Raw genomic sequence first — 12,056 nt, forward strand, 5'->3', positions numbered from 1 at the left:
CCATTACTGTAAAAAGAAAAGGAGTACTTGTGGCACCTTAGAGACTAACAAATTTATTTGAGTATAAGCTTTCGTGAGCTACAGTGAAGTGAAGTGTAGCTCATGAAAGCTTATGCTTAAATAAATTTGTTAGTCTCTAAGGTGCCACAAGTCCTCCTTTTCCTTTTTGCGGATACAGACTAACACGGCTGCTACTCTGAAACCTGCCATTACTGAAGTATCTGAACACTTCACAATCTTTAGTGTATATATTCTCACTACACCCCTTTGAGGGAGAGAAGTGCTATTCTCCCTATTTTACAGATGAGGAACTGAGGTACTAAGTAAATTGCCTAAGGTCATGCAGGAGGTCTGTGGCAGACTGGGAATTGAACCCAGGTCTCCGGAGTGTTACAGGCTAAGGTCCTAATCACTTGACCATCCTACTCCACTATGAGACTGTCTACGCTGCAGCTATGTTTCATAGCTTATGTTGCTGAGGCGTGTGAATAAACAACCCCCTGAGTGACATAAGTTTCGCTGGCATAAGTGGTAGTGTGCACAACGCTATGTCGTGGGAGAAGTTCTCTTGCCAACATAAGTACTGCACTCATTGAGGTGGTTTTATTATGTCAACAGGAGAGCTCTTCTCATTGGCATAGAGTGGCTACATGAGCGATCTGATAGCGGTTCAGCTGCATTGGTACAGCTGTGCTGCTGTACGCTCGCTAGTGTAGACATGGCTAAGTGGGTTACAGATTGTCGTAATGAGACATAAAACTAGTGTCTCTAGTGAGTCAATGATTTTTGGTATCTAGCAGAGTTCTGAATTTAAGTTCCCAGGCTCATTTTGAAGGTGGTATGCCAGGTTTCCTTGAGACGGGAGGACTGAGAGGTCCAATATGGAATGATGTTTTTGAGAATATTTGCCCATGGGTGATAAGGTGTTATCTTTTTATTACTTTTACTATGTGAGTTCATTTGAGGACGTGGTGATTGTCTAGCTGGGGAGTTATTTGAAGGGCAGAAGGGGCGGGTATGGGAGCCCATATGGAGTATCCATCAAACAGTTACAACCTATACTGATGGGGACCACATCCTGGACAAAATCTTTCCTCAACCCCTCTTCTAGCATTCAAACAACCTCTCAACCTCACCAAGCTCATAATAAGAATCAAGCTTCCTACAGACCAACTCAAAGCAGCACCAGACACTGCCCCAACAACACATGCAAAACCTTTAGCCCATCCCATGCTACAGTGATGAATTCCCCCATGACACACTTTTCAAGATCCATGCTTCCTACTCATGCCTGTCAAAACATGTGGTATACCAGATCAAATTACCCAACAATAATTTTGTAGCTCAAACTAGACGATCACTACACTCTTAAATGAATTCACGCAGGAAAATGATAAAAGACAAAAACACTCTGTCACCCAAATACTTTGTTCATAAAAGCATCACTCCATATCTGACAAAAATCATGGACTCAGTAGAGACACTGGTTTTGTGTCATTACAACAGTCTGTAACCCATTAAGGCCAGGTCTATGGTTAGAAGTTTAGTCAATCCAGCTATGTCACTTGGGGGTGCTGAGGAACATAGTTAAACTGACCTAATTCCTGTGTAGGTTGCATTAGATTGATTAATTCTTCTGTCGACCTAGCTACAGCCTCTTGGGAGGTGGGTTAACTATGCCTATGGGAGAACCTCTCCTGTTGCTGTAGGGAGTGTCTGTGCTGATGTGCTACACTAGTGCAGTTGCACTGCTGTAGCATTTCACATGTAGACAAGCCCTAATTCTCTGTCCTATAACTCCTTATGTGTAATCTGTTCCACCTTGTACTGAGTTGTGACACTTTGATACAATAGGTGGTGTTATCTGATTATTCTTATGATAGCTCATTTTGCAATGGTTTCAGTTTTCAGGCAGAAAAATCAAGGTGAGGATTCTTTTGGAAGGCTGAACTGATGATATTTAGACAGCAATGAAGTGGGAGAATTCCAAAAGGGAAAGTCATGAAGTAAACAACGCTTTTCCTTAATAGTTGGAATTGTACCTTTGATGGCTCGTCCACAGGGGGACCCTCAGGAAAGTTAAGATGAATTAGCTAAAGGTGTGAAGTTAATGTGCATAAGTTAAAGCACATTAAACCCCAGTGTGGATGTCTCATTCAGAAATAAAATGACCTTAGTTTGCTTTATCATCCTTAAATTTGAAGGCAAAATTATTATTATTTCTCCAGTAGATGCAGGTGTATATTTATAGGGGTAAGATCCTGGATGCGTGGATGTCATTGGGAGTTTTGCCATTGGTTTAAGTGGGACCTTGGATTAAGCTACAGAAAGCTAATGTAGCGCCCCCTCTCCACCCGGTTACCGTCTTTAATGCCAGTCTGTTTACAGCTTTTGATGGACAGGTCTGGGTTCTTCTGGATCCTGCCACCCACTCAGCAGGGTGTATCTTCTTTATTTTTTCCTATGAATTTATTTGGCAGTGCCTCCACCCCCCTCGCTTCTTCCTGGCAGGGTCACCAGGGCAGCTTGAGAGGAAAATTCTAGCCACAGGGTAATCCCCACTTACTTGCCAGATAGTTGGGAGACCTTCCAAGAAATAACACAAACACATACAATATATTCAACACAATAATTATATTAAACAGGAGACAAATATAACATACCAGGGTAAAACACTATTTTTAGGGTCACCGGTGCCCATGCTGATAATATCCGTGACTTTCCCCAGTCACATGACTTGATGTAGCAAATGTAAGATTAGTGTCCTGTTGGTACGCATGGGGCCCTTGAAGACCTATGACCATAAAATTCTTCTCTGCAGTGGTTTAGCAGTGTGGCTGACTGGGTTCAGTACAGCAAGGACTCACAAGTGGGAGAAGGTGGTAAATCCTTCCACAGGTTTAATATGCAGCAGGTTATAAAATCCCCAAACCCTTACTCCCTGGCTTGGGGACACAGTTCAGAGAGTAGGGGGTCCCCAAAACAAATTCCCTGACTGACTAACTAAAAGATGGTGCACTCACAAACTCCATGAATGATCCTCAGGACTATGCTCAGAAGTTAAGTCGATTCAGCTATGTTGCTTGGGGGTGCTGAGGAACATAGTTAAACTGACCTAATCCTTGTATAGGTTGCATTAGATTGATTAATTCTTCTGTCGACCTAGCTACAGCCTCTTGGGAGGTGGGTTAACTATGCCTATGGGAGAACCTCTTCTGTTGCTGTAGATGTAGATGATGCTGTGCCACTGCAGAGGGGCTGATCTCTGCTGGCAGGGATCCTCTTCAGGCAGGAATCAGGCTGCTTCAGTCCCAGGATTTCCCCTCACCATAAAGGGGTGCAGGGCTTAAGGTGCAGATTATACAACTGAACTAAAATCCAAACTGTAGCCTCCTAGCCCAGCATACATACACACTCAGCAGGCACCAGCCCTGGACTAGCAGACAGAGCAGAGCTGACCATGTGTTGACTGGTCTCATCGAGGGAGCTGGAGGGCTAACTCAGCCTGGCTGGGGAAGTTTCCCAGCAAAACTCTACAAACTGGGAATCGTCAGTGGAGAAGGAAAAGCCCAGCTGAGGGATCTTGCTTTCAGGTTCCTAGAGGCCAGTTCTCAGGAGGAACCATAGCCGCCAACTCCATGGATGCTCCAGGACTGGAGCACCCATGGGGAAAAATTAGTGACTGCTCTGCACCGACCAGCAGCTAAGCTCCCTGCCTCACCACCTCCTCTTCCTCCTCCACTTCCCCTAAGTGCGCCACATCCCCAGCGCTTGCCACCGCCAAACAGCTGTAGCAAGCTCTTGGATGGAGTGGGGAGGAGTGGGAATGTGATGCACTCAGGGGAAGAGGTGGGGCCGGGGTGGGGATTTGGGGAAAGGGATTGAAATGGGGGTGGGAGGGGGTGGAGTTGGGACAGGGACTTTGTAGAAGGGGTTGGAATGGGGGCAGGAGGGGGGCAAGGGTGGAGTCGGGGCAGAGCCGGGGGCAGGGGGGGGGTAGGGGGGCAGGGGGCGGCACCAGAAGAAGTCTGCACCTGTCGGGGAACCCTGCATGCAGGCCTGGGACTCACCAGCTCCCCACACAGCTTGCCCTGCCCTTGCCGTGGCTGGCTCCAGACTGACTCAAAAATGGCTTCTCTCCTTTCCTGAACTCAGTTGTTGAATGGTACATAGTTTGGTCCCAGCAGCCCACAATGATAGGCCACATTCTTAAATGATATAACATGATACCATGCTTTCTTGTAAATAACTGCTTCCATTTTTTACATGCAGGCTTCTTTTGTGCTCACTAATGGTTGTCTGCAGAAAATTCACACTACCTGTATAATCTGGTTATCTTAGAATAACCACAGTCCTTTATTGTTATTGAAAGCTTTTATTAAATGAATATGCTCTCAGCTTTCTGTAGAGCAATGTGGTAAAATTATATGTTAATATAAGCTATTTTCTACTTGGAATTACTAAAGCTATTGAGGAGGAAGAGGGCTCACTTACAAAAAACTAAAAAAAAATCCTGTTTTTGTTAGCAGTTTCTTTGGTTGCTGGTATTTATAGTGATACTTTAAGTATTGTGGGCTTGATCCTGAAAACCTTTACTCATGAAAGTAGTCTCTCTTATGTCCATGATTTTATTTGCATGAGTATGGTTTTGCAAATAAAACCTGACTTTTGTAAAGCAAATTTCTCAAAGTTTCCTGGAAATTCTTGGTTGTATGAGCATGGCTTTAATTCAAGTCAATGGGAGATGTGCTTATGTCTCTGAGGGTATAATTTGTCCCAGTAGTCTTTGTATATACAGTCTGTATATGCAATCCCAGCCCAATTTAAAGCCAATGATATGAATGGTGCTAGGATTTCACCCTATAAATGTATACATGTATGTATCTACTGGAGAAATAATAAACTTTCCTTCAAACCAGACCCATTGAATTTTGGTGTTTTCCTTTGTTAGTCTGGAATTCTGTACATCCCTCCTGACACTTAGAGCCCTTAGAATGTATCCACAAAGCCTGCAGCAGTGAGCCTCCCAACTTGGGTGGATAGAGTTGGGTTTGTGCGGCTTGTGCTAGTGCTCTAAAAAGAGCCGTATAGTGCTAGTGCAAGCCCTGGAAGCCTGAATCTATTGACCCGCGTTGGGAGGCTTACTGCTGTGGGCTGTGTAGTCATACCCTTATTGTTTTCAAGGGTAACTTTTATCTGATTGGCATTTGCCCTGGTGTAATCCCTCATATTTAAAAGATGCCACTTTGTCTGGCTTCGTAGGCAGGGATTATCCAAGGGGGCTAAGAGGAGTTATTTACCCAACTCCCATTGACTTTCAGTGAGAGTTGGGCACCTTAACTCCCTTTTTGAAAATCCCAGCTTAAGGGATGTGATGTAAATTTTTTGTTCTTCACCTTTCCTGATGTTTTAACAGTAGTATGTTTCAACTGTTTTTATTCTATCTCCCAATATGTTGGCAGTTCACAGGGTGCTCTCAAAATGTATTTGTACTAGCGAATGTGCTGTGGTTGTGGCAGGTGACTCTAAGCGCTATAGAGATCTACTGCACTGCATCTTCTGCTTTCTCCTTTTCCTGCATGCTAGCCATGCCTCAATTGCACGGTGGCTGCTGCTGGTTGGGGCATTACAATGCCATGATGCTGGAGTTGATTGGTATGGTGCAAGGTCCTTTCACTGTGGTGTTTATAATAAAGTGGTGGGACAAAAGAGTCAACAGAAGAAAGCATATCATTTATTTGGTTGGTTTGGGGAGCAGTGGGCTTTAAATATCGAGCTCCTTTTGGCAAATACCTGAATCTGAGTGCAGGATTGTTTTATTTTTTTGTTTTGTTTTTTTTTTTTTAAAGCTTCACTTCTGTCCCTTTTGAAAAAAAGAGCAAGCCAATCTTCAGTAAGTATGGTAGTAGCTTTCCAAAAAGCTGTGTAAGAATAAGCTCTGACATCAGTTTGTACAGCATTCTGACTACAAAAACACATTTCAATTAAGTTACTAATAGGAGTAGTACCATAGAAATCAGTGGGAATACTTCACTGAAAAGGAACTTTATTCTTGTGTTTATGCAATGACCATTCATCTCAGTCATTGAACCAGAGACCTCTAGAGCTGAAACACAAATATCTTGTCTGGTGTCAGGCAGTAGTGGCAGACTTGTGTCCTCTATGGATAAGCTACAAAGAGGGATGCATATTACACATGGAACAGTGGGTTACCTTGACAAGTCTATACTACCTTATCTAATCAATAAAAATAAATGCTTGTTTTAAAAATATATATTCAACTTGATTTAATACTTGTGATGTTAACTTTCTGATGATGGGGAAAGATTGTTTCCCTTTCACAGCTGCATCTTTAGTCTTTCGATTGGAAAAATGGTCATCTATTAAACCAAGTAGGAAAAGAATAAGGGGCAATGTTTACTGGTAGAGCATTTGACTACAAATACAAAAAGAAAAAGTCTTGAAACCACTTGAATTAATTAAGTCATGAGGTGTTTTATATTTGCAATATTGTTTTTCTTTTGATACAATAACTATGCATGGTAAAATGAGTCGTGATTTTAGTAAATATCTCTATTTTTCCTTCATTTAAAGTCAAGGTACTTTATATATTGAATTTGCACTGTAAATAAGTGTTTTGGGTAGGCTGGAGTGTTTTCGCTATGGTTACTTATAGTCTGGTTGTACCGGTAGACTGCTGCTACATTACTGCACATTTTGTTGATTTACTTTGAATGTATTATATGGGATGCGCTATTTTACCCTCACATTTCCTTGGTTAATTTAGTAAGGGAAAATATTTTTTTTATTATTTTTCACGATGTACTAAATATAACAACCTAGCTAAGATGAAACCATTTTGAATAGATTGGGCTGTTTATTTTATTTTTTTTTCAGCCTGACTAGCTGCATAATGGTGCAGCCTGCAGCTGATTGCCAGTTTTGAGGTGTTATCTGAACAACAACAGGCTTTAATTTGCTCAGGATCACTGGGCACAGTTAGCCCTGTTCTATCTCTCACTTACTTGCATTGTTGTCATAAACATTAATGTTTTAACATGCATATTTCCAGGCTAATTTTTTTCCTATAGTTTTAATTTTAGCTGAACGTTGAGGCTAAATTTTAAGTTTTGTGTGTTTAACCTTCATCCTAATAGCTTGTCCACCATGAAGTGGTGGTGCTTTGTTCCTAAATTCTCTCTGAGGTGGTGCGCATTAAAGTGTATTTATACTCTTTCAGATTAATTAACTGTGACCTTACAAACCACTGTCCTTGTTTAATTGGTGGCTCCAAAGCACACTAATGGCATAAATCAACTGATAATGAGATTCAGACTTGCTTTTAACATATATAATAACACTGCAATGATATGGCAAATGAGATTTGTTGACTCTGTATTGGCATTACAGGAGAGAAGACGCAATTAGATGTGTACTTTTGGAGTGGGGGAGGGCTTCACTGGAATGAATAACACGCAGTTCAGGGTAGGTGGATGGGATAAGGAGGATATTCTACATCGAGATAAGTTTGGTATTCTCTCCTTATCTCTAGGCAATGTGCAATATTGTGCAATGTGCACTTTAGGGCATAGAAATGTGGTGGGAAGGTGTTTCTTACACATTACTGGAGGTAACAAAATGGATGATTTCATCTTCAGTATAGTTAGATGTTTTTTACACTAAACTTACGCCCACTATTTTATGAACTGCAAATTAATCAGATAGTTCCCAAGGAGCAAAAAAAGATTTTGACCTAAACTAAGTAGCCCAGGCCCATTATTATTTTCAGTTTAATGTTACCCATATCCATCTCCCACATTTTTGGAAAGAAAACAAGGGGTTTGAAACAAAGTTCCTTTGTTTTCATAAGAACTAAAAATGTGCTGTATGTAGACCAAACAATAAAAATAAACTGCCGAACTACCTTCTAATACATGGGGGTTCTGGAGAGAGGAAACCATGGATATTTAGAGGCATAAAGTGAGTCATTGTGCTAGTTAAAGAATTTTATAAGGCAAGCTCTGTGGGTTTGAGTTGCATCTGTTACCTTTCCAGCCAGAACTGAGGGTATGGAGAAAAAAGAATGTTGGATTGAATCATGCCTTATACTGAATGCATTGTACCTAGGCTAAGCTTCTAAATTGGATCTAGACCCTAGGTAGAACAAAAACATTCTTGTTGTATGACTGTTACCTTTAAATGTATTCCAATTTAGAATACCAAAAAGATATTATATTAAAACAGTTAAGCTACAAAACACTATTACCAACAGATTTTTCTAAAGTAATGTGTGTTCCCATAACCCATTAAATATTCTCTTTGTTGTTTTCCCTATTAAAAAGATAACCATGCCTGTTATTTCTGACAGCTCTTACAAGCCATAATGGACTGGGTTGCTATGGTGTAAGATGTAGAACAATGAAATAATTGTTTGTCATGGTATTGGCTTCCTGGAAACAAATTCTGTGTAAATTATTTGGTTGAAATGGTGACAATAGTGCTGGGTTGCAATTTTGTTTAGTTCATAGTTAGAAAATGCCTCTCTCCTATAATAAAAAAAGAAGTTAAATGTGTCCATTCTTTTCTTTAACTTTTTTCTTTCTACATTTTCAGGTCAGTTTCATGAATTCAAAAGCAACTCACCAGTGATTTCTGGGTGCTGGGGCTGATTTTCTTGTGTGTTTGTAAGTATTTATTGATTTATTACACTACTTATTTGCATGCATGTCTGAAACAGTTTTAACATGAAAGTGGGCTCAACATTAAAATACCATCCTTGGACCTCACTAGTCAGATTGTCTTGTTAAGAGATTTATCAAGATACTTAGAAACGTTTTATTTTTTTGAGGGGACAGGGAGGGGAGGGAGGAGTCAATGTCCCTCTGGAGTTCTTGTGCAATCCTACATTTCAGTCACTCAGGGTGGATATAAATACCTGAATTAAGGACTGAGCACCGCTGCCCTCATCTCGGTATGTCTGTTGAATTTCCCAATAGTAATTGAGATGTAACTATATACTGCTTATCATTTTATTACAACTCTGAATCTGTGCTGACCCTGTGGCTTACGTCAGCAGTCCTTCTTGCTGCAGTGATGGAGATATGTGCCTGGAAGCAAATTGGGGCACCAATGCCAGGAAGGTGGAGTTCTTGGAGGTAATGCATATAGGTTATTGGGAAAATGCCAGGGAAACCTCTGAGTACTGAAACAGAGTTGTATTCATGTTTAACTTGGGGGAGGCTGACATTTACAATTTCAGAAAAAGGCCTGAGAGTGTAGTCATTTTTTGGCCTTGACACAGGAAGACACTTCAGTATGGGTTTTAAGTTCAGTGAACTCAGTGGGATTTAAGCACATGCTTAAGTGCTTTTCTGAATTGGGGGACTTAGAGACAAGAAGCTCAGTAGGGAAGAAAAGGCATCTACAGAATAAAGGTACTGAAAATTTTCTGTGCTTATTTATAACTTATTTAGTGTTTGGATGTAGCCAGATGTGATAAGAGGGAACCCATGGGAAGGGGGCAAAAATAATAACTGACAAACTGTGTACCTTACTATAAGGTGGTGCTGCATAAATGGAGTAAATCTACACAACACAACAACTTTAAAGTACAAAATCTTGTTTATGGAACTTCAGCTAAAGTTGTGCACAAAATCATGATGAAATGGGAGAACAGCTGTTTTTTCCACAAAGAAAGAAACATGATCAAACCTCACAATTTGTGATGGATAACATTCAAGTTACTATCACTTTCTTCTTACAAAAGAGTGCCTGACCACTCATCCATCAGCAAACACTTGTATTTTAAATTCCTTTCATTTACTAATCTATCAACCTATATTTCTTTTTAATTAAAATTGTTAATCAAATTTGGAGAAAATATATAATAGTTAAGAAATAAAATTATTCATTTAAACAAAATTACTAAAATCTTAGAAAAATAGATTTCTGATGTCTGATCGTGGCAGTGTAGGGACATGGACTGAACATAGGACTGAGATCAAGGAACTCATTATTTTTAATCCTGACTTTACCTAGGACTCGCTGCATAGTTCTGGTTCACTTAGTCTTAGTCACTTAGTCTTTTTCTGCCTCAGTTTTCTTCTCTGTAAAATATGTAGCAATAAAAAATGTCAGGATGTGCTGCAAATAGTAGCTAAATTTATCATTGTATCCCAGGTATTTCTCAGTCTAAGTAGAGGAAGTTCAATATATACTATGGTAAAACAAATACTGTGGGGCAATAAATGGTGTGTCTTTTTTTTTTTTTTTTTAAACATTGCCTCTTATACTAATCTAACTCACTGGAAGGCTGTGAAAATTCTTTTGTTAGTCCATACAGCATCATGAAGTTGTACCGTGATATAAATGTTTGTCATAATCATATTTCAGGCCATTTGTTTAAATCCTGCCCAGGTTGGTAGTGTCCCGAAGTTGTTTAAAAAATAACATAAATATGCCTTTAAAATACTGTTCATGTAAAACAAGTAGTCCTACTTAAGTCAATCAACTAAATACATTAGAAAGAACTCTATAATAAGCAGTATAAATGATTTCCATCTGACACCTGTAAGCTGGCCTATGCCGAAGGAATTGGTGTTAGTACAATTCTTGGAAGACAGATAACCATGTCTGACAATGCTGCCACCACCACCGCTAGCACACTTGTTGGCAATCTTAACAGAGAGGTCAAAGATTGAATGAATATATAAACTCAACTACCATCTAGATTCTAGAGGTGGTCTCTGTAAATCAGGGCTGAGGCTTATTAACAGGATGTGTGGAGAAGCTAATGCTGTTTCTGACTGTCTGTGTTCTCTGGCTAGATGGCTTATTTTAGTGTTTAGGGTTCTCCGTACAGCAAAGCATTTACAAGGTCTAAATTCACTTAAGCTAAAAATAAAATCTAGAACATAAAACTGACTTGGTACTATCCAGTTTCTTCTCAGATACTATAAAGAGTGTTGAAGTTCTATATTAGCAGTGGATGAAGCCTTCTTCAAAAAAACTGCTCTGTAGCTTTCTGAAATTGCAAAGATTTGGAATGTAGCATACAATAGGTCAATTGATGTCGTTAAATTATGATAATTTCTATGTTGCCATAAGGATTCATGGTGGTTTACAGCCAAAATGAGTCTGGCTGCTGCCTCAAGTAGCGTACTCTCTGAGAAAGGCATGATTTTTGAAAATCTTAACTCATGCAAGTGACTCCATTGAAGTTAATCAGAGCAGAATCAGGACCTAACTTAGACATAACACAGCAAGGTATGACACAGAAAAGTTGGAGGTGTGAGGGATTGGCATAAGAAGGACAAGAGATGTAAACGATCATGATATGTTTTAGTTGCATATGCATCTCATTAGTGCATTTAAAAAAATTAAGATGTAATGTTTAGATATGTTACAGTAGTCTTTCACTCTTATAATATGGATAATTTGGTGCGCCAAAAATTTGTGCAGGAGTAGAAATCACTGCTAGAAAGGTTAAGAGTTACCTCATATATTTTCCACAGAGGTATACTGCAGTGTCTGTTAAATATCTGTTTATATCAGTTCAGAAGCTGTTTCAATCAGGGGATATAATCTTTTTTTATCAAATTTTTGAAAGTTTTGTCATAAATGTGTTCATACTGTAACATATAATTACTTGGATCACCCAGTTCAGACAGCTTTGTTTTTTTTTTCTGTTGTTGTTGTTATAGCTAACCAGTTTCATTCAGGAGAAAATAGGACTGATGACTCATACAAATTGCATAGAAAATGTGACTTCTCTCCTTTTCTATATTTCCCACAGAGTTATTGTCATAACTGAAGGTTACTTTTGTGGTCTTAAAGTGGTTTTATATTTTGAATTATTTTCATAGGTAGACTTGTTCAGTGGTGAATTGCAAGAGTCATTTAAATTTACAAATATTAAAATAGAAAGATATTTTTAATGGCTCTGAGCTTATGAAAGGGTTTTTTTTTGTACTCTAGCAGTTATACATACATCCTTTCAGCACCAGGTAGCCTCTAACATTCTTTTTTTCTGTATTTACATTTTATTCTAACCCGTG

The 12,056-nt window shown here is 39.5% G+C and overlaps 1 protein-coding gene across 21 annotated transcripts in view; it reads left to right on the forward strand.

Moving 5' to 3' along the window:
- The window catches only part of SOX6 (SRY-box transcription factor 6), a 450,079-nt gene that overhangs the window by 53,766 nt on the left and 384,257 nt on the right, over positions 1 to 12,056 (forward strand). For 20 of the 21 annotated variants that reach the window (XM_043516939.1, XM_043516934.1, XM_043516913.1 and 17 more), the window contains one exon: positions 8,614 to 8,684. Coding sequence is in view for 1 of the 21 variants with exons in the window: in XM_043516923.1 (XP_043372858.1) it covers positions 9,094 to 9,155 (62 nt within the window). In the remaining 20 variants the exon portion in view is untranslated. Of the gene's footprint in view, positions 1 to 8,613; positions 8,685 to 9,073; positions 9,156 to 12,056 lie in introns of all 21 variants that reach the window. The other variant, XM_043516923.1, reaches the window with a different exon arrangement.

Source organism: Dermochelys coriacea, chromosome 6, assembly GCF_009764565.3.
Source record: "Dermochelys coriacea isolate rDerCor1 chromosome 6, rDerCor1.pri.v4, whole genome shotgun sequence".
Lineage (NCBI taxonomy): Eukaryota > Metazoa > Chordata > Testudines > Dermochelyidae > Dermochelys > Dermochelys coriacea.